This window comes from Ranitomeya variabilis, chromosome 3, assembly GCF_051348905.1.
Source record: "Ranitomeya variabilis isolate aRanVar5 chromosome 3, aRanVar5.hap1, whole genome shotgun sequence".
In the NCBI taxonomy this organism is placed as follows: Eukaryota; Metazoa; Chordata; class Amphibia; order Anura; family Dendrobatidae; genus Ranitomeya; species Ranitomeya variabilis.
In genome coordinates this window covers 262728036-262750720 of record NC_135234.1, presented here as the reverse complement: position 1 = coordinate 262750720, position 22685 = coordinate 262728036, and the positions used below count along the sequence as shown (strand labels likewise).

At 45.4% G+C, this 22685-nt stretch overlaps 2 protein-coding genes across 2 annotated transcripts in view; one reads left to right on the top strand and one right to left on the bottom strand.

The window, feature by feature from the left end:
- Positions 1–6155: 6155 nt before the first annotated feature.
- Positions 6156–22685, top strand: part of LOC143815811 (acidic mammalian chitinase-like) — a 45639-nt gene continuing 29109 nt past the window's right edge. The window contains exons 1-3 of the mRNA XM_077295427.1: positions 6156–6264; positions 6354–6383; positions 6725–6926. Of these exons, the coding sequence (XP_077151542.1) occupies positions 6240–6264; positions 6354–6383; positions 6725–6926 (257 nt within the window). The 5' untranslated portion in view covers positions 6156–6239. The remainder of the gene's footprint in view (positions 6265–6353; positions 6384–6724; positions 6927–22685) is intronic.
- Positions 17750–22174, bottom strand: LOC143815810 (uncharacterized). The gene is made up of 6 exons (XM_077295426.1): positions 20525–22174; positions 20361–20435; positions 20167–20253; positions 19853–20066; positions 19600–19759; positions 17750–19488 (listed from the first exon to the last, which is right to left on the bottom strand). The coding sequence occupies exons 1-6, from the start codon at positions 20690–20692 to the stop codon at positions 18471–18473; spliced, it is 1722 nt and encodes a 573-aa protein (XP_077151541.1). The 5' UTR covers positions 20693–22174; the 3' UTR covers positions 17750–18470.

The following is a 22685-nucleotide window of genomic DNA, read 5'->3' as shown; positions in this document are numbered from 1 at the left end:
CCCGATATTTACCCTGGTTACCAGCGTAAAACATCGCTGGTATCGTTGCTTTTGGTGTCAAACCTGACGATAAACGCCGATCTGATGACCAAAGAAAGTTCTGAACTTTAATCAACGACCAGCGATATCACAGCAGGATCCAGATCGCTGCTGCGTGTCAAACACAACGATATCGCTATCCAGGACGCTGCAACGTCACGGATCGTTGTCGTTCTCGTTGTAAAGTCGTTTCGTGTGAAGGTACCTTTAGATTGATTTCAGTGATCCATTGAGCCCTGAGACACAATACCATCCACGAGTTTATTTGAAAAACAAAACAATTGAATCATTATGACGCTTAAATCCAATTTGCATAATAATTTGGAACACAGTGTAGTTTCCAAATTTGGGTTACTTGTGGGGTATGTCTAATGGCTCTTCAAATGCGACATGGCATCAGCTACTGATTCCAGCAAATTTTGCGCTCAAAAAGTGAAATGGTGGTCCTTCACTTTTGAGCACTGCTGGTGCCAAAACAGTAGTTTTATCCCACATATGGGGTACGGCCATGCTCTGAAGAAATTTAAAGGGAACCTGTCACCCCCAAAATCGACGGTGAACTAAGCCCACCGGCATCAGGGGCTTATCTACAGCATTATGTAATGCTGTAGATAAGCTCCCGATGTATCCTGAAAGATGAGAAAAAGAGGTTATATTATACTCACCTGGGTGGGTGGTCCGATCCGATGGGCGTCGCGGTCCCGGGCCTCCCATCTTCATAGGATGACATCCTCTTCTTGTCTTCATGCTGCGGCTCCGGCGTAGGGGTACTTTGTCTGCCCTATTGAGGGCAGAGCAAAGTACTGCAGTGCGTAGGCGCCGGGAAAGGTCAGAGAGGCCTGGCGCCTGCGCACTGCAGTACTTTGCACTGCCCTCAACAGGGCAGACAAAGTACCCCTACACCGGAGCCGCAGCATGAAGACAAGAAGAGGACATCATCTGATGAAGATGGGAGGTGCAGGACCGTACCGCGACACCCATCGGACCGGACTGGGACCGCCCATGGGTGAGTATAATCTAACCTCTTTTTCTCATCTTTTAGGATACATCGGGGGCTTATCTACAGCATTCCAGAACCTCAAGCCATAGTGTATGTAGTTTCTAAAGGTTAAAGGTGGGGGGGTAACCCCACCCACTTGGAATTGACGATGCCAAGGTCATGTAAACACAGCAAGGGGACTCCAAAAAGAGTCTCCATTTTTTCAAAAAATTGGGCCACAGACACCACTTAAGTGGCATCAATTTTGCCAGAGTTTTTTTAAAATGGTTGGTGAGGTGATTTTCAAAAATCATCAAGCTTTTAGTCTCCCCAGGATGACACAGGGGTAGAAAAGTCCTTGCGGATCCAGGATTTGTTCATCTTGATGAACGTTAGTCTGTCTACATTGTCACTGGACAGCCGCATGCTCTTATCTGTCAGCACACAACCAGTAGTGCTGAACACATGTTCAGAGAGAACGCTGGCTGCTGGGCACGACAAAATCTCCAAGGCGTGATTGGCGAGCTCAGGTCATTTTTCCAGATTGGAAGCCCAAAATGAACAAGGGTCCAGTTCCACAGTCATGGCATCGATGTTAACTTGGAGATCCTCCTGTACCATCCTCTCTAGGCGTTGGCTATGCGTCAGACTTCTTGTCTCCTGTGGCCTTGCAAAGAATGGTCTAAAAAATTCTTGAAACGATTGGAAAAAATTGCTGTTACCACCAGATACGATGTTACTGTTACGGTTTGAGTGATGACTCGACAGTCCCATGGTTGGCAAATTAGAACTTAGAGATTCACTACATGCACCACTGGTGTTTTGTGGAAAAGCAGATGTAAGATTCTGTAACAGTCTCTGTAACAGTAGTCGGCATTACTACTTCAGATTCTGACAAACCGAGGGTCATGTTGCAGGTAGTGAAGCAAGAAGGCACTCATGTGTCTTGCGCATCCAGGAGGACCAAGTCCTTGTCTTGGTGGCGGCAAGGTGAGAATCATGCTTCCTTCCTCTGCCCTCTCCCCCCAACCTCGCACAACAGAAATTTGATCAAGGTCTCCATCATCTGATGAGTCTTTAATGCCCAGCGCCAGTTTGTCCTCCACTTTTTCCTCAGCCCCTGCACCTTCCTCAACAGTTTGGCTGCTACCATGCGCCCTCGTAATCTCTCTCCCGCACCTTCCAATGCCATCCGCCTTGGTGCTGCCAACCGTCTGGACCTTGGAGATATTATCCCTTCCGCATATGACTCCTCCTGTTCCTCCTCCTCCTCCTCCTCTTGTTACACCACCTGACTCCGAATACTGTTTAAGGTGTGCTCCAGCATGTATAATTATGCTGATAATGGCATCGTCAGCACTAAACATCTTCGTCGCTACTTCAAAACTGTGCAAAAGGGTGCATAGGTCCTTGATCTGAGACCACTCCTGCAGCGTGATATGCCCCACCTCTGGATCTCGTTGGCCCAGGCTATACGTCATAACGTATTGCACCAGGGCTCGACGGTGCTGCCACAGTCGCTGCAACATGTGCAGAGTTGAATTCCACTGTGTGGGCACATCACATTTCAGCCGGTGAACTGGCAGGCCCAACGACTTCTGTAGAGATGTAAGTCGTTGAGCTGCGGGATGCGAACGGCGGAAGTGAGCACACAGCGACCATGCTCTCTGCAGAAACCCATCTAGTCCGGGATAGTGGGATAAAAATTGCTGGACAACCAGGTTCAAAATGTGAGCCATATAAGGCACGTGTGTGACATTGCCAAGGGCCGCACCCAGGTTTGCAGCATTGTCGCACACGGCGTTCCATGGCTGCAGGTTCAGTGGAGACAACCATTGATGGAACTTGGTCTCCAGAGCTGACCACAACTCCTCAGCTGTGTGACTCACATTTCCCAGACATTTCAAGGTAAACACCACCTGATGCCGTTGAGTCCTGATGACAGCATAGTAAGGAGGTGTGCAGGATTCCTTCTGCGCAGTTAGAACGTGGGTGGCATTACCAGACAGGCTTTGGGTGCAGGTGGAGGACTGAGAGGAGGTGGAGGAGGCAGAAGCAGTGGAGAAACTTACAGATACAGAGGATCGACGCGCAACTCGTGGGGACAGCAAGACTTGGACAGCAGCCCCTTCTCCTGATGTCACCATAGTTACCCAGTGTCCAATCACCGACATGTAATGCCCCTGTCCATGTCTACTCGTCCAAGTGTCTGTGGTGAAATGCACCCTGTCACGCACAAATTTTCTGAAGGAAGCGGTGATGTTGTGTGTGACATGCTGGTGTAGCGCAGGCACAGCTGTCTTTGAGAAGTAGTGTTGACTGGGCATCTGGTACTGGGGCACTGTGTCCACCAGGCGGAAAGGCAGCATTTCTGTAGCCAACAGCTTTCAGATGGTGAAATTCAACCTCTTAGCTTTGTCATGGCTAGGAGGAAATGGCCTTTTACTTGTCCACATCTGAGGGACCGAGGGCTGGCTGCCGTGCTTAGACGGGGTTGAGTAGGGTGTCCCTGGCAAACTGCTGGTCTGTGAAGAAGGTGCAGGTGAAGATATTTTGTTGCCTTGATCAAAATGTGGTGGTCTTGATGTCAGAGAGCGCTCAATACCAGCAGGTGTTTCCACTTGCAAATGGCCTGACGGCCTGCCAATCACACTGGCTGTTGCGGATAAAGAGGTGGAAGGTCTGCGTCTAAAACCATGTGCGACTGCTGTCCCCACAGTCACAGAGGATGAAGAGGCCGCGGATGCACTTGATGGGGCAGACGGTGGTTGGCCCAGCCCACTAGGCCACATTGTAGCACAATGAGCTTCCCACTGCAACCATTTACTGGGTTAGATGCAGTAAAAATTTAGATACACAGGTGGTGTAGCTTCACAGGCGGGCTACTCCGCTGACGTGCAGACACTGCTACTATGCCCAAAATGATTTACTGAGTTAGATGCAGTAAAAATTTAGATACACAGGCGGTGTAGCTTCACAGGCGAGCTACTCCGCCGACATGCAGACACTGCTACTAAGCCCAAAACGATTTACTGGGTTAGATGCAGTAAAAATTTAGATTCACAGGCGGTGTAGCTAGCTTCACAGGCGGGCTATTCAGATGACTGCCAGACAATGCTACTAGCCCAAATGGATTGGCTGAGCTAGATTACACCAAATGCTGTGACAAACACTTGCACAGCACTGGCACAGACCTGCCTGCAAAAAGTGCTATGAACTACTGTAACCTACCCTGAAAAGGGCTGATATTACAACTAGTCCCGACTCCTGACTCCATAAACCTATCTCTCAGAAAATTCACTCACAAAAAAGACTCTTAGACTGTATAGCGCCCACAGCAGCAGTGGTGCCGTCTAAGACTAAGCTGCAGCAGTGAGGAAATGGTGGCGACGGGGAAAATGGCTGGTTCTTATAGGGCAAGGACATGTGACATACACAGCCAATGACACATGCCCTTGCTTGTGTGCATCACATGCACATTGCTGTGTGTGTGTGCACTGCTGAGAGACTGCACCGCCCCACTGTAAATGCAGGAAAAAAAAAAAACGGAGATTGGCATTATTTCAGCACAGATCTATCCCCCACCCCTCCCCCCGCCCACTATACACTGAAACAGTCTATTAACAATGATAAACAGTTTTAGGCCATGTGCACACGTTAAGTATGTTTCGCGTTTTTTTCGGGTTTTTTTCGCTATAAAAACGTGATAAAAACGCGAAAAAAACGCTTACATATGCCTCCCATTATTTTAAGTGTATTCCGCATTTTTTGTGCAAATGTAGCCTTTTTTTCCGCGAAAAAATCGCATCGCGGAAAAAAAAGCAACATGTTCATTAAAATGCGGAATTGCAGGGGATTCCGCACACCTAGGGGTCCATTGATCTGCTTACTTCCCGCACGGGGCTGTGCCCACGATGCGGGAAGTAAGCAGATTATGTGCGGTTGGTACCCAGGGTGGAGGAGAGGAGACTCTCCTCCACGCACTGGGCACCATATAAGTGGTCAAAAAATAAGAATTAAAATAAAAAATAGTCCTATACTCACCCTCGATGTCTTCCCGCCTCCACTGCATGCTGTCGCTTTGGTTCCTGTAGCTGATGTGCGGTGAAGGACCTTGCCGATGACGTCACTGTCCTGTGATTGGTCGTGAGCGGTCATGTGACCGCTCACGTGACCGTGACGTCACGGAAGGTCCTGTGCGCACAGACCAGCTATAGGAAGAGGAACGGACGCCGGTGAGGAGATGTCTGGGTGAGTATAAGCATTTTTTTTATTATTTTTAAACATTCTATCTTTTACTATAGATGCTGCATAAGCTGCATCTATAGTAAAAAGTTGGTCACACTTGTCAAACAGTATGTTTGACAAGTGTGACCAACCTGTCAGTCAGTTTTCCAAGCGATGCTACAGATCGCTTGGAAAACTTTAGCATTCTGCAAGCTAATTACGCTTGCAGAATGCTAAAAAAACGTGAAAAAAACGGAAAAAAAACGCAAAAAAAAAAATGCGGATTTCTTGCAGAAAATTTCCGGTTTTCTTCAGGAAATTTCTGCAAGAAATCCGCAACGTGTGCACATACCCTTAATGTGAAAATCAAGTTAGGCTTTTGGTGAACGAATAGTTATCGAACTGATACTCGAACAGCCGAATTTTAAGCAAATTGTTCGAGTTTGTCGAACGACTCGAGCACCGCCTAAAACAGCTTGAATTTGAAATTAACGAACAGTTCGACTTGAACACCGCTCATCTCTAGCTACTAGACAAACATTCGGTACGTTCTCTCTATCTCTGTCATACTGAAGCACTATGCTGCTATTATGTCACTATATGGAACGTTTCTGTATGCACAACCTGCTGCACTCTTGGTGGTTGCTTATTTTACCTCCCCCTTATTCTGAGTCTTTCCTTTTTTACATAGGTACAATCCTTGAAGGGTACTTTCTATTATATAACTAATGATTACTCACCTCCCAGTATGAGTTTAGTAACTCAAATACTTCTAGTGCCCAATGGAATATTTGTATTGAGTTGCATCCAATTTAATTTCTGTGTGCTAAAGTCACCTTATGGCCCAAAATACAAAAGAGTCAGTGTTACACTGTAGGTAACTTTTCTTTATCTTTGATATCAGTTGTAGAGCGCGTGTCTGGGACAAAGTGGAGGTGACAGATATCTATATAAGAGAGCTACTCCTGTCAATGGATTTATTTCAGGAATCAAGATGAACAAATTCCTGCTTTTCACCTGTGAGTTTCTTTCAATTTTACTCTGTCACTGAGTACAGTAAAAGTGGCTTATGTTATTCTCTTAATCTTGCCCCATTAATTTTCTGCAGGTTTCACCTTCCTACTGCATGCGCAGTTAGGTAAGTCCATGTTATTCCACAGATTTTCTTCTCTATTATCAGATTACTCTGAGTTCTAGTCTTTTTATTGCGAAATCTACTACATTTTCTGTATGGCTGATTCCCATCAAAATGAACGAGCTTTAGCGATCACACACTTCAGCCATGATGGAGTAAGGTTCTAATGCTCTCATAGCAGGATCTCAGTACTAGTCTTCAGAGAGACAAATACCATACATTGGTGTACATTCATACAAATACAGATATATATGTTTGGGTATTAATGTGTTTTTTATATAGTATTTTATTGTTTTTGTTGTACTAATTTATTTAATTGATTATTGTAATGTTCTCCTTGCCAGGCTCGTCTGTCAAGTTGGTTTGTTACTTTACCAACTGGGCTCAGTACTACCCTAGTCCCGCCACATATATGCCTGATAATGTTGATCCTTGCATGTGTACTCATGTGATTTATGCTTTTGCCACAATGACCAACAACCAGATCCAGACATTTGAGTGGAATGATCCGCAACTCTATGCTTCCTTAAATTCCCTCAAGAAGTAGTGAGTACCTTTCTTCCGTAATTGCTTTCATTTCCCGAGTCCCATTTGGTGGTATATATTTATTTAGGAAACACTGATGATTACTTTGTTATATGATTATGTCATTTAATCAGTCAGGATATGGGGGTTTCCAATAAATTGGTGCCTATGAGTATATAAAGAGTTGATCAGTCCTAGGATTATCCATGACAGCTGCTCATTAGCCGTGTGTTAAGGCTGAGTCACACATAACGATATCGTTAACGATATCATTGCAACGTCACGCTTTTGGTGATGTAGCAACGATCCAGCTAAAGATCTCGTTATGTGTGACAGCGACCAACGATCAGGCCCCTGCTGGGAGATCGTTGGTCGATGGGAATGATCAGTACCATTTTTTGGTCGCTGATCACCCGCTGTCATCGCTGGATCGGCGTGTGTGACGCCGATCCAGCGATGTGTTCACTTGTAACCAGGGTAAATATCGGGTTACTAAAGCTGGAGTTACACTAAATGACTTACCAACGATCACGACCAGTGATACGACCTGGCCGTGATCGTTGGTAAGTCGTTGTGTGGTCGCTGGGGAGCTGTCACACAGACAGCTCTCTCCAGCGACCAACGATCAGGGGAACGACTTCGGCATCGTTGAAACTGTCTTCAACGATGCCGAAGTCCCCCTGCAGCACCCGGGTAACCAGGGTAAACATCGGGTTACTAAGTGCAGGGCCGCGCTTAGTAACCTGATATTTACCCTGGTTACCATGTAAAAGTAAAGAAAAAAAAACACTACATACTCACACTCTGATGTCTGTCACGTCCCCCACCAGCGTCCACAGGGTTAAAACTGCTTTCGGCAAGAGCGCTGCTAATGCACGCGCTTCCCTGCACTGAATGTGTCAGCGCCGGCAGTAACAGCGGTGACGTGACAGCTGTGCTCTGCTTTACAGCCGGCACTGTCACAGTCAGTGCAGGGAAGCGCGTGCATTAGCAGCTCTCTTGCCGAAAGCAGTTTTAACCCTGTGGACGCCGGGGGACGTGACAGACATCAGAATGTGAGTATGTACTGTTTTTTTTTTTACTTTTACAATGGTAACCAGGGTAAATATCGGGTTACTAAGCACGGCATAACCGTTAAGCACAAAACTGTTAATCGAGCTACATCATTACCCAAGCCCCAGTCTAACTGAAAAACTTCAAAATCCACCATCACAGAGCGTGCGGCAGTTAGAGGCAGCAGGGGGCGTGTCATTGTCATCCTGCTGCACAGAGGAACGAATCTACATTATCTAGACGGAAGCCGGGACCGGAAGGGTCTGGATTAACTAAGGGGGTACAGTATGTCGCAGCACGGAGACACCGCAGCACCCGGCGACGCTAATGCAGCTGAAAGACAGAGTGTCGATAAAGAGCCTGGCAGCGCAGCAGTGCAAGGAGTGGCGCCCATCATGCCGGTGTTGATGCCATATACCCCGGGTGGCCCGTGGCTTCGAATGTATGAAGGTGAACCTAATACCCTTGACGGTTTCAGGGAAAAGATGCTGGCTCATTTTGATATGTTCCCCGTGGGTGAAGCTCAGCGTGTTAGTCACGGCATGGGCAACTGATCTAAAAGGTACTGTTGAACGCATATTTGCTGGATTAAAAGCTACATTTGAAACCACTACCAGCAGCAAAGCTAAAGTACGATTCTTTAATTGCAAACAAAAAGCTAATGAGGGCGTGAGAGATTTTGCCTTAAACCTGCAGGAAGCCCTTAAATAACTTATACTGGCTGAACCCATTTTTAACACAGGAGCCGATAAACTGCTAAGAGATCAATTTATTGAGGGACTCTACACCCCTTCTCACCGGGGGCATGTGAGCATGCTTGTTTTTAAGAACCCTGAATTGACATTTGCCCAATTAAAGGAGAGCGCTATACGTCTCCAGCTGGCAGAGGCACCTCGGGATCAGGATCTCACACAACCCATGGCAGATGCACTTCAGCAACGGGGAATGCCAGTGACATCAGCTACGTCCGGTGCCAGTGCTAAGTCCCTGGGGCCCATTACTAATGAGGCTCTTCAGCAAAAGCTTGACTCTTTAACTGATGTTGTTGCTTCAATGGCTAAAACCATGCAGGAGATGAGTGAACCCAAGATGGAGTTGGCAAACCGTAGAGAGGATGTTCCATGGATGAGGTCCTGGAGATACCCGACATGGAGAGGACGACCCCGTGACCGCTACCAACCGGATGGACAGCCCATTTGCCGCCATTGCCAGCAGCCAGGCCACTTTGCACGAAATTGTGATTTAAACGGGAATCCCCTGGGAATGCGGGTCGCTTCGCAGGAATGAATTTTCAAGGCCCAACACCCTGGCACGACAGGTACATCGGAGGACGACCCATCATCCCTATCGGGCTGGATGGAATTCCCCTCAACGCTTTGCTGGATACAGGTTCCCAGATTTCATCTATACCATATATCCTTTATAAGAGGTACTGGGCTGAGGTAGATATTGATAAAGGACCCTCTGATGTTGAACTAGATATATGGGCCAGTAATGGTAAGTTGGTACCGAAACTAGGATTCAGGGAGATGACCATAAAGATTGGTAAAGCAGAATTGAAGAAACAGGGTATAATTGTCGTTGATGTCGACCGACAGAACTGTGAACCAACTGTATTGATAGGAATGAATGTATTAGAGAACTGCTTTTCCGAAGTTATCTCTGTCTTACAACAAATTGCTGAAACTGCCCGATCCTGCCGGCAGAGAGTTCTCCGGAGGGAAATAAAAGTATTAATGTTAAGGCAACAGATAGAAGTTGCAGGTGGAGAAATCAGCAGTGTGAGGGTGAGTGATCCAACGTCTATTGTAATCCCACCAAAAACAGAAATGCTGGTATGGTGTAGAGCGGCCATTGGTACTAAAGGACGAGACTATCAAGCCTTAATAGAACCAGCGTACACCGACAGCAGGCCCACTATACTCACGGCACGAGGGGTGGTCGAGGTACACCGGGGACGGGTGCCGGTACGACTTTTGAACTGTGGAGAGGAAGAGGTCACTTTGCCAAGGTATGCTACAGTGGCAAAGTTGTATACTGTTGACAACAATGCCATCACAACCGTTGAGCCCTTAGAATCGACCTGTCAGGTGGAAAATAACGGCTCAGATGGAGAATCGGAGGATTGGTGCCAACAGCTAGATGTGGGTGTAGATTCAACACCTACCCATCAAAGACAAGGGGTGTATAGATTAGTGACGGAATATGAACAGGTCTTCAGTAAACACCCATTAGACTTTGGACGGATAGAAGGGGTAGAACATACAATCCCCACCGGTGACCATCCCCCGATAAAAGAAAGATATAGACCCATACCGCCCGCTCACTATCAATGCGCGAAGGACATGCTGAGAGAGATGAAACAGGCCTGGGTAATAGGAGATAGTTGTAGCCCTTGGGCGGCCCCTCTGGTGATTGTCAAAAAAAAGGACGGAACCATGAGAATGTGCATAGACTACCGGCGGATTAATAACATCACCCATAAAGACGCCTATCCCTTGCCTAGGATAGAAGAGTCCTTGACTGCTTTGAAATCGGCTAATTATTTTTCCACCTTAGACTTAACAAGCAGGTATTGGCAAGTCCCTGTGGCTGAGAGAGATAAAGAAAAAACGGCATTCACTACACCAATGGGTCTAAGCGAATTTAATCGCATGCCGTTCGGACTCTGTAATGCATCCGGTACTTTCCAGTGACTGATGGAATGTTGCCTCGGACACAAGAACTTCGAGACCGTCCTCCTGTACCTAGATGATGTGATCGTCTACTCAAAGACTTACGAACAGCACTTAACAGACCTGGCAGAGGTGTTCGAAGCCTTATCCAAGTATGGTATGAAAATCAAACCATCCAAATGTCACCTTCTCAAGCCAAAGGTACAATACTTAGGGCACATCGTGAGTTCGGAGGGAGTAGCACCGGATCCCGAGAAAATAACTGCCATAAGGGATTGGCCAAGACCTACCAACGTAAAAGAAGTGAGGCAATTCTTGGGATTAGTGGGTTACTATCGTAGATTTATAAAAGGATTTACCAAATTGGCAGCACCCTTGCAAGATGCTTTGATAGGGCAGACAAAGAAACCTTCAAACCGAACCCTCCTTTTCAGTGGAACGACGAAAGAGAAGACTCCTTTGAACAACTAAAGAAGGCACTAACCGGAGAAGAAGTTCTGGCGTACCCGGATTACCATCAACCTTTCATCCTCTACACCGATGTCAGTAATGTGGGATTGGGAGCGGTGCTGTCACAAAAGCAAGAAGGTCGGGAGAAAGTCATCGCCTTTGCAAGTAGAAAACTCCGGCCTACTGAAAGAAATTCTGAAAATTATAGCTCTTTCAAATTGGAGCTACTGGCAGTAGTTTGGGCTGTGACTGAACGTTTCAAACACTTTTTGACCGATGCAGAATTTATTGTCTATACTGACAACAATCCATTGACCCACTTAGACACGGCTAAATTAGGTGCGTTAGAACAGCGATGGATAGCCTGGTTATCTAATTACAACTTCGTGATCAAGTATCGAGCAGGTCGCAAAAATGGAAATGCCGATGCCCTATCCCGGATGCCACAATTGAGAGATGTAGAAGAAGAAACGGGGGAGCTTGAAGAAATTGAACTACCAGCCTTTCATCAGCCCAAGGTAAAACATCATCAGTCAAATACCTATCAGAAACAACAAGAAGTGAATTTTAATCCGCTAGCACACCATAGATGGGCTGACACCCAAGATAGCAATCCGGCTGTGAAGCTAGTGAAGGAACTATTGACTGAGCAAAGTGCATATCCCGATGAGGATGCCCCAGAAGAGACGCATCAACTCTGGAAAGAGAGAGGCAAAATGTTCCTGTATCAAGGGAAACTCTGTAGAAGATACACCAATCCGAAAACACATGAATTGGTTTGGCAGATTATCGTGCCTAAACAAGATGTGAGGATGGTCCTCGATGCTTGCCACAATGGTGCTGGTCACTTTGGTTGGAAAAAGCTAGAAGTACTTCTGAGAGAAATATTTTATTGGGTCGGGATGAGAAAATCAATCGAACAGTGGTGTAGAAACTGTGCCCCGTGCAACCTCAGAAGGAACGATCAAAAGAGCCAAAGAGCACCACTGCAGCCCATAATCACCAAACAACCACTTGAACTGGTAGCCATGGACCACGTGAAGTTGACACCGAGCCGGTCCGGTTACGTCTATGCCTTGACCATCGTGGATCATTATTCGCGCTTCTTGGTAGTAGTACCTGTAAAAGATCTGACTGCAAAAACAGCAGCCAAAGCGTTCCAAACGTACTTTTGTAGACCCCATGGATATCCGGAACAGGTTCTCACTGACCAGGGTACAGCCTTTGAATCAGAGATCTTCAGAGAATTCTGTAATATGTATGGTTGCAAAAAGATCCGGACGATGGCCTATCATCCGCAAACAAACGGCTTATGTGAGAAGATGAACCATATTGTGATAGACCTACTAAAGACTTTACCTGAAACGGAAAGGAATCAATGGCCAGAGAAATTGCCTGACTTGGTGGATCTGTATAATCATGTCCCGGTGAGCTCTACCAACTGCACCCCAGCTTATCTTATACGTGCAAGACCCGGCCAATTGCCAATCGATCTAGAAATGGGAATTCTGAAACCAGATGCAGAAGTTCAAGACTCCAATCGGGATGTCGTACGGCAAAAGCAGTATCACCAAGTACAAGAGAGTGTGGAAAAAAGCCTCCAGCAAACCAGAGAAAGACAAGAGCGAACTTTCAACCAGAATGCTCTAGCAACTCCATTAAGACCGGGTGACCAAGTACTCAAGAGGAATCGTCGAACCAATAAACTGGATAATCAATGGGAAGCCGTACCCTACACAGTTTTACCAACAAGAATGGATAATCCTAAAATGTGTCTCCTTAGCAAAAATGGAGGTTTAACATCTGTACTAGTGTCAAGAGACAATCTTAAATTATGTCCGGAAACGTTGAAAGAGCCAGAAGTTGTCCTGCCAGAATCAGAAGTTATTCAACCCATACAGGTTCAACCAGTAAAGGAAAAAGAGGAGGAAATGTATCACACCTGTATAGGAGACTTTCCCAAAACCCTACTAACATACCATGGTGCAGTAGTGGTTCCCATGGTGGCCTTTTATCCAACACCGAATCCAATATTAGAAGTCCCAAGACAGGAAGAGGCTGACCCTGTACTACAAAAGGTTCCAGGTCAGGAAGAACAGATTCCTGATCAGAGTGATCCCATTCACGGTGGACTTGCCAACCTCATAGTGGTGGAATTATCTTTAGCAGAGAGGGCAGATACTATATCCGCAGTAGACAGTAATACACCACATAAAGAGACACCGCTATTACGTAGATCCCAGCGTAGTACCCAGGGTCAATTACCAACTATAAGACTATAGTCATTGTTATCGTTCTGTAACGTTTAAGCCCAGTACCTACAGAGACTTACCTGTATGAACTTTTTGCATATTCTTGAACTTTTTATCAGCCCAGAAACACTAAATCAAAGCTCCGGAAAGACTGCTTTGTGAACTTTGCTTCCTAGTACCTTCAAGGATAGAACTGTATTAATGGACGCTATTTGAAGTGACTTTTTACAGAATTCCATTTTTTTTTGGTTTCTTTGAGTGGTTTTTGTAACTTTTCATTTTTAAGACTCTGTACATATCAATTGTTATTTCAAAATGTTATCATCCCACAGTCCCGGAGTACTGTTCTTAACTAAGGGGGGATGTGGCGCCCCTAGGGGTATTTGCCACAAAAATAGTTATTGACACCAAATACAAATACTAGAATAGCAAGACTGCACTACCATCTCCGGCCAGAAGGGGGAGCTCCAGAGACTCCCCTTGATCTATTCTGGTTTGAGAAAAGGACTGGCAGTTGGGCTGAGGAGCTGAAAGTGAGAGGTCGTATAACTGAACTCCTAACAGCCCTATGACGGATTATAGGCCCGTAATACCCATAGTAGGAAAAGAGGAGTAGAGAAAAAGGACATTGTGAGAACCGGGTAACAATAATCACTACCCATAATAGGCGCAGAGACGGATACCGGATCCGTGGCTATATTAATTATATATAATACAGCAACCAGAAGGACGTGAGGTGATATCAGCTTCACCAGGGTAAGACGCAGCAACAGACACAGAGTTCAGCGGTACTCCCAGAGGGGGAAAGCCGACAAAAAAAGGACTCGGGTTGTCCGTCGAACCAGAGCATAGAAGAGACAGATTGGGCCGGCAGCCAGTTGACATACAGCAGCAGGGCCATACAGAAACTGCGCATAATAAGAGGTGGAAATCCTGACAGGTTCAAAGTAATTTCAGAGTTCTTATACAGACTCCGGTGACAGTGTTGGTCACAAATCCCTTTTTGTTGAAGTAAACTGGTTAAACGTTTCAGCGCCTCAATCTTTCATTTGGACAATAGCCATCGATCCAGGATCGGGGTCATAACAGCTGAGAGGACCTGCTGCTGATCAAGTAAGTGTCTGTTCCTTCATGATATCCCTTACATTGTGCATCGCCTGAGGCCACAGCACCGGGTCAAGCCACTAGTGACATCCCCCTCAAGAGACGGACCTCATTGATCTGGTGCTGGGTACCTCGGTCTCCCGGGCGTCACACTGGCACCGTAGGGAACCAAAAGGGATAATCTGTGAAGTGTAGGAAAATGTTTTAAAAAAACATTGCACTAAAGTTGCTGCTTATACAGTGCACCAAAACAGTGTGCGTGCTGCTGCTTCTGGCCCTGCAGGCTCTATTATCTCTCACACATGGCAGACCTCAATGGACCCTTTCTACTCATAAGCAGCACACATGTCATCTCTCAATTAATTCAGATTCCAGTCCACAAACTGAATCCAGACTTCTAACCAGATCCCAAAATGATTTGAGTCCCCAGACCGACCCCTGCCTAGACAAATACACTGATACTTGTTGCTCCTTGCTCCCGAGTCTTCAAAACTTCCAGCCCCATTGCACTAAATATTGCAATCCATATAGGCATATACTGTATACAAAAAATGCTTACTTAAAATAATAATAAATAAAACCTTTAAGGTGTCTTGGTAAACTCCGGTAATTATGGGAGTAATTCAATCTGTCTTAAACATGTTCTTATTACTCCAATCTCCAGACTAACAAATATTATTAATTATTACCAGTCCTATAAATGAGATATTTATGGGACTCTTGCACGTATGCACCTGGGTATATATAATAGTAATGCAATTTGCCTTAGAAATGTCTCTTTAGTTCCAATGTGTAGTCTAACAAGTGTTATCAATAATGTCTATTTCACTATATATAGCCATTTGTGTAGTTGGTTTATTGATGCTATAGCTAAGGGGCGCATTGACCTGAAAGGTGTAATAGTGTCAGCTCCTTCTTTTATGGTGCTTTAATGATCCTTGTAGTTTTAGTAATATCGTTAATAAAAATCTATGGATTTTACCACATACGGATGCTGGCTCCTCTACTTTTTCTGTCAGACAGCCTCCTTCCCTTTTGACTGCAAAGAAAGGGTGGCAGTGGTTGGAGGGAAGAGGCAATATGGCCAGGCCACATAAAGACAAATGGGCACAGTGGCAGGGGGAACATAAATGAGATGGCACACAGTAGGTGACAGGGTGTGGTCGGAGAAAATGTCAGGTGAGGAAAACATCTTAGGTTTTGTAAGAAGTTTGTAGCAGTGATAGTGATTACATGACTAATAATTATTGCAGTACAGCGTCAGCAAAAAAACAGGCCGAAAACAGGTTCAGGAGCTTGAGCTGGCCTGCTCCTTATCACTGTTCCAAAGTGACTGCCTAAGGCTAGTTTCACACTAGCGTTTACTGCATTACGTCGCAAATCCGTTTTTTTGCCGAAAAAACGGATGCGTCAAAAAATTGAAAAACGGTGACAAACGTATGCCACGCATCCAGCATTTCGACGGATCCGTCGCAAATCCGCTAAACGTTTCCGTCGAAAATACTGGATGCGTTGCATACGTTGCATACGTTTTACCATCCGTTGTATCCGTTTTTCCGACGGATCCGTTTTTAAAAGGGGAGGCTCCCAAAATTTGATTGGCTACTGGAAAATTTGAAAAACTATATAGTACTGTATTTACAGCCCATCTTTGTGGGTTTTAGTTTTGTGGCAGCGATGGAAGGTGTTCTTGGGAGGATTGCTAGTTTGGTTACCGACGTTATCTTTGAGACAAATCGCCTGGATATCATAGTGCGGGAGAAGGAGGCGGCAGCGGAAAGGCGTAGGATGCTTCTGCAGCAACGGAGACGAAGACGAATGTGGATTCATCCGATTAATCAACTACGGATGACCCGGGGTGTCCAGTCCACTCTGTACCTGGAGTTGCGGCACAATCCACACAAATTCCACAACTACGTGCGGATGAGGATTGAACATTTTGATTTTTTGCTTGCAAAACTGGAGGATGTCATCCGAAGACAGGATACAAGGATGAGGCTTGCCATCACACCGGCGGAGCGGCTGATGGTGACCCTGCGGTAAGCCTCTTTTTTTTATTTCATTGCTGATATTGAATGTTATATTACATGCTGCAGAAAATACTGCGCTGGCATATTGCGCACTATTTTCTGCAGCATGTAGTTTTGGTTTTCTTGGCGGACATTCAACTGCTTTATTTAAATGTCATTGCTGATATTGAATGTTAACAGACTGCAGAAAATACTGTGCTGAAATATTGCGTTGCATTTTCTGCAGTTTTTTTTTTTTTTGGTTTTTTTGGGTTTGATGACATGCAACTGCTTTTTTCCTGTCATTGGTCATTTTGAATGTTATATTACATGCTGCAGACAATACTGCGCTGACATATTGCGCACTATTTTCTGCAGCATGTAGTTTGTGTTTTCTTGGCGGACATTCAACTGCTTTATTTAAATGTCATTGCTCATATTGAATGTTAGATAACAGACTGCAGAAAATACTGCGCTGAAATATTGCGTTGCATTTTCTGCAGTTTTTTTTTTTTGGGGTTTTTTGGGTTTGATGACATGCAACTGCTTTTTTCCTGTCATTGGTCATTTTGAATGTTATATTACATGCTGCAGACAATACTGCGCTGACATATTGCGCACTATTTTCTGCAGCATGTAATTTGGGTTTTCTTGGCGGACATTCCACTGTTTTTTTACACCGGATTCATGCTGGTTTTATTGGGTCTCCTGTCATTTTAAAAAAAATTAACAGTGCCATATTATAAAAAATTGCACAGACAAACAATTTTTAACATTTTTTTTTTTTTTTTTTTATAAAGTTTCCTAGCTACGGGTGAATCTATGACTTCGCTCCATTATCAGTTCAGGCTGGGCATTTCAACTATCTCTGGAATAGTGAAGGACACATGTCGGGCTGTTTGGACCACTTTGCAACCAGAGTATATCCCCCAACCATCCACGGAAATCTGGTTGCGAAGTGCTGAAGAGTTTCAGCAAATTTGCAATTTCCCTAATTGTGTGGGTGCAGTTGACGGGAAACACATAAGGATTGCGAAACCGGCAGGAACAGGATCGGAGTATTATAATTATAAGAAGTATTTCTCCATCGTCCTTATGGCTATTGCAGACGCCAACTGCAGGTTCCTTGCCGTGGACATTGGAGCGTATGGACGGTCCAATGATTCGCAAGTGTTTAAAAACTCTCCGATGGGTCGTTGCCTTTATGGAGAGAGCTACGATTTCCCGCCAGCCAGACCACTGCCAGGAACAAATGACCCAGCCCTGGAATATGTCTTTGTAGGTGATGAAGCCTTTCAACTGTCGCTGCACCTACTGAAACCGTACAGTAGCCGGAACTTAAACCATACCAAGCGGGTCTTTAATTACCGGCTTACTAGAGCACGAAGAGTAGTGGAGTGTTCCTTTGGCATATTGACGGCGAAGTGGCGAGTTCTGCTGACGGCTATCAAGCTGAAAACAACAACTATAGACGAGGTAGTTAAAGCCTGTGTGGTGCTCCACAACTTTGTCCTGTCAAAGGAGCCCGTTTCTTTGGATGATGAAGAGTTGGAGACCACCTTGTGGGACTACCGCAGCAGCTCGGTTCGCTCTACAAGTTCAGTTACAAGGATGAGGGACCAGTTTGCCGATTATTTTGTCTCACCTGTCGGGCGGATCCCGTGGCAAGACATGATTGTGTAACCTGTTTCCCATGTGTAACCTGTTTCCCATGTGTTTTGGTTATGTAAAAAAAGTGTTTCTGCCCCCCCCCCAAAAAAAAAGGCCCAAAAGCGTGGTTTTCTTGCTAGTAAAACCATTATGTTATACCCTTTACATGTCTGGTGTTTGTTTTTATTAAACCTTTTTTTATTATATTACCTTAATAAATCCACACACACACAAAGAGTAGAATTGTAATCCGAATTTTATTTTAACTCTTTTTTTTTTTTTTTTTTTTTGTTTTGCAAAAAAAATATATATATATTTTCCAACATTTTTATAGAAAAATTAGAACATTTTTTAGAATCTTATTTACACACTTTACAAATTTTCAAAGTGTTGGGTGGAGATATGAGAGGAGGATGTGCCGGAAGGTTGGACCACGTCGATAGGTGGGGAAACCCTACTTGTTTGGGGTGCAGTGGAAGTGGGGGTTAAACCAAGAGGCTGACCAGAGGGGGGTGGTGTTGGGGTAGGTGGAAGAGAAAAGTTCAGTAAGGAAAACATTGGGGAAGTAATTTGGTCTAGGGGCCGGGATTGTTGTGGGGACTGGGTCGGGTATTGTGACTGGGTAGGGTAGTGGGAGTGGCGTGGGGTTTGGTAATGGTGCTGGTGTGGGGATTGGAGCTGGGTTTGGTAATGCTGCTGGTGTGGGTATTGGGGCTGGGTTTGGTAATGGGGGGTATGGTGTGGAAATGGGGCCTGGTGTGGAATTGGAGTGGAGGTGTGGTGAGGTGTGTGGGTCGATTCATTAATGGCCTGCAGTGCAGCATTATGGCAGGTATTCATTACCCGCATCTGTTGCTCAAAAGAAAGCTTCTCCATGCTCATGAGCATGGATTGGAAAAAAAGGTTGGCCGGATCGGGACTTACAGCTGAATGCAGCCTATCCAAGCGACTGCTGGTTTCCTGGCTTGTTTCACTGATGCGTGATTGCACCATGTTGAAACCAGCAGTCACTTGCTCTCCCAAAATTTTGAAAGAGCCTTGGAAGGATGCATTCAGGTGTAAGAACTCAGGAGCATAGCTCCTTTCCTGACCCCTCTGGCGCTGCCGCCACGAACCTAATGGTGGTGTCGAGGTGGCAGGATCAGAGGGGTGGGGTAAAGGGAACGCTAACTGTTCAGCATCAGATGCGAGCAATGAAGCCTGCAATAATGCTCCACTGCTTGGGGCGGATGAAGTGGAGGGGACAGAGGGGTCAGAGGAGAGGACAGAGGGGTCAGAGGAGGGGACAGAGGTGTGGGGCCTACCGACGTGGCCCTCAGTGGCGGACTCAGGAGGGATCGCTTCAGAGGGCGCAGAGGAAGATGCAGGCGCCCGGTGGCTGGAGAAGGTGCTGTGAAAGAAAAAACAAAAGAAATTAATACATTGGAATGAAAAAGCCCTGACTGAAAGCAAACTAAGTAGACAGGTTAACATGGTTATAATTGGGCTGTAGAATACTTACACTCTGCTTAGCATGGTTCGCCTCAGGAAGGAGAGGGCCTGGCCATATTTATATCTGCTCCTCTTCCTTCCTGCAGAGCCACTCGGGGCCTTCATCTCATCATTGAATTCCCTCTTAAAGCGATCCCTCAGTGACCGCCACCGCTTCCTAACCTTTCCAACTGTGAAGACAAGAATCAAAAGAAAATACAAAAAATTGGTAAATGCAATACATTACAGTCAGCTCAAAACATCACTGGAAAGTGAATACTTACCTAGTTTGCTCTGCTGCTGAGGATGAAGGCTCTCCCGCCTTGGAAACAGGTTGCGACACACTTCGTCCCAGAGCCGACGGGTGACACCGGTATCAGCATGCCTGCGGTCAGCCATGTTCCACAGCGGCTCCCGCTCGCGAACCTCCTCGATGAGACAATCGATGTCAATGTCATCATCATCATCCTCCTCTTCTGCGGGAGCACGCTGTGAAGCCTGTGTCAAAAAAAAAAAAAAAAAGGAAAACAAACAAATTAGTACACTGAAATACTAAAGTACCAATAGAATCCCCCTCCCCCCCAAAAAAAAAACTCACTGATGGCCGACCGTGGCGACGAGTCCGCCGACTCTGGGACTGTCTGGGAGAGCCTTCAGCGGCAGCAGCAGGAGCAGCAGCAGCAGCCTGAAATGAAGGAAACAAATTCTCAGTTAAGGTAGGCAGGTGTTTAGTAATCTGTTTTGTGTATGGTGCAGTGTGATGTGCGAAGCAACTGTTTCACCACTACTTACACTTGGTTCCTCCTCCACTTGCATCTCTCCACCCGTCTCGCCCCCTTCTGACAGCTCCTCATCTGATTCAGCTTCCTGTTGAAACATAATGTATGCATGTAGTTATCCATAAAAATTTAATTTAAAGAAATTTAAAAAAAAAAAAAAATTTTGTGTTAACTTACCGATACACGCTGTTGCTGTGGAGGAGGGCTGTCAGAAGAGGACATCGTTTTGTGGTCCTGGTGGGCAGTGGCTGTGTCCTGGTGGGCAGCGGCTGTGTCCTGGTGGGCAGCGGCTGTGTCCTGGTGGTTCTGTAAGTTAAAGACACACTTGCAATCTGCTCGACACATTGAAGTAGCAGATTGGGGTCTTCAAAACTTACTTCTAGCTCTTTAGCTGTGGTCCTGGTGGGCAGCGGCTGTGTCCTGGTGGGCAGTGGCTGTGTCCTGGTGGGCAGCGGCTGTGTCCTGGTGGGCAGCGGCTGTGTCCTGGTGGTTCTGTAAGTTAAAGACACACTTGCAATCTGCTCGACACATTGAAGTAGCAGATTGGGGTCTTCAAAACTTACTTCTAGCTCTTTAGCTGTGGTCCTGGTGGGCAGCGGCTGTGTCCTGGTGGGCAGTGGCTGTGTCCTGGTGGGCAGCGGCTGTGTCCTGGTGGGCAGCGGCTGTGTCCTGGTGGTTCTGTAAGTTAAAGACACACTTGCAATCTGCTCGACACATTGAAGTAGCAGATTGGGGTCTTCAAAACTTACTTCTAGCTCTTTAGCTGTGGTCCTGGTGGGCAGCGGCTGTGTCCTGGTGGGCAGCGGCTGCGGTCCTGGTTTATCTGTTATATGTATAATGGATCTATAGTTAGACCACCCCCTGAACTAGGTAATGTTCAATGATAAACACCCTACTAAAATGATGTCAGAAATGTTCATACAGGTGAACACCAAAACCCCCCCAAAAAGTTGCACGTTATACCATTCATTTCCATGTCCCAAAAAACAAAATTTTTTAATGTTAACACCATGAAAAAATATATTTGACACATTTTATTTAAAATAAATAACCTCTCCCCCCCCCAAAAAAAAAAAAAAATACTTTACAGGTTAACCTTTATTAAAAAAAATGAGCCCTCAACCAACCCTGTATTGCATGTGTAACCATTGGTACATACACCAGTTTTAAATTTACCTTTATGAAATAATACTACGGACATTTTTTTAATAAACATTTTATTATAATTTTTTTTTTGCACTTTTTTTTTTAAAAATCACAAGGAGCTGACATGCTCTTTATTTTAAATACAAGTACTTCAACTGCAAATGGTTATAACTGTAATAAAAAAAAATTCAACACTTTTATTAAATAGAAAAACCCCACACTCACACATTCAAACCACAAGCTGCACACCGCTAGACTTTTTTAAAAAACACATCAGATTTAAAAAAAAAAAAAAAAAAAAAATTTAAACCACATGCTGCACAGACCACTATACAGTCAATACATCAGAAAAAGGCAAATAACCAATTATACAGCATGGACAAATGCACATGCCATCAACAAGACGTACCCAAAAAACATGCATGGTATGTGTCCACATTCAGGATCGCATCAGAATTTGGGCAGGATTTCCCATCAGTATTTGTAAGCCAAAACCAGGAGTGTAAAAATTAGGTAAAGTATAATACGAAAACAGGCACACTTTTGCTTTTATCACCCACTCCTGGTTTTGGCGTACAAATACTGATGGAAAATCCTGACCACATCCTGATGCAATCCTGCACATGGACACATACCCTCCCACATGAACAGGCATAAAATTGGCAAAGGCATAATATGGTGCAGGCACATGGTACAAAAGCACACAGCCGTCCAAAAATGCACACATACACATGCACGCACATAGCTTTATGCAAATACACATATGTACAACAAAGGCAGAAAGGTGAAACCAATCAGAAGACGCATACACACACACACATACAAAAGGCTGACAATCCTTTGGCTGAAGCAGCAGGTCTTCACAGTGGCTGGCATCATGGTGGATCTGGACTCTAGCATGGCACTGGCTGGTGCAGGACGATGGCAGGCCTCAGGTTCTCTTCAGGTTTTAAGCTCTTGCTGTAGTCAGTAGTACCTCATACACACAGAAATGCACAGGCACACAGATGCACACTAAAATTGCAATACTCACACTGGCTATGGTGGCTGGAGTCTTGTAGCAGGATGTCTGGAGTCTTGTGGCAGGATGGCTGGAGTCTTGTGGCAGGATGGCTGGAGTCTTGTGGCAGGCTGGCTGCAGTCTTGTGACAGGCTGGCTGGGGTCTTGTGCTTGGCTGGGGTCTTGTGGCAG

What these genes read in the sequence shown, in the direction of transcription:
- LOC143815810 (XM_077295426.1), bottom strand. Translation starts at nt 20,692, where the DNA reads ATGTGTCGAGCAGATTGCAAGTGTGTCTTTAACTTACAGAACCACCAG. An exon ending in CACAGCAACAGCGTGTATCG is followed by an intron (nt 20,436 to 20,524) that starts GTAAGTTAACAC and finishes ATGTTTCAACAG; the next exon opens with GAAGCTGAATCAGATGAGGA. An exon ending in CGAACCATGCTAAGCAGAGT is followed by an intron (nt 19,489 to 19,599) that starts GTAAGTATTCTA and finishes TTTCTTTCACAG; the next exon opens with CACCTTCTCCAGCCACCGGG.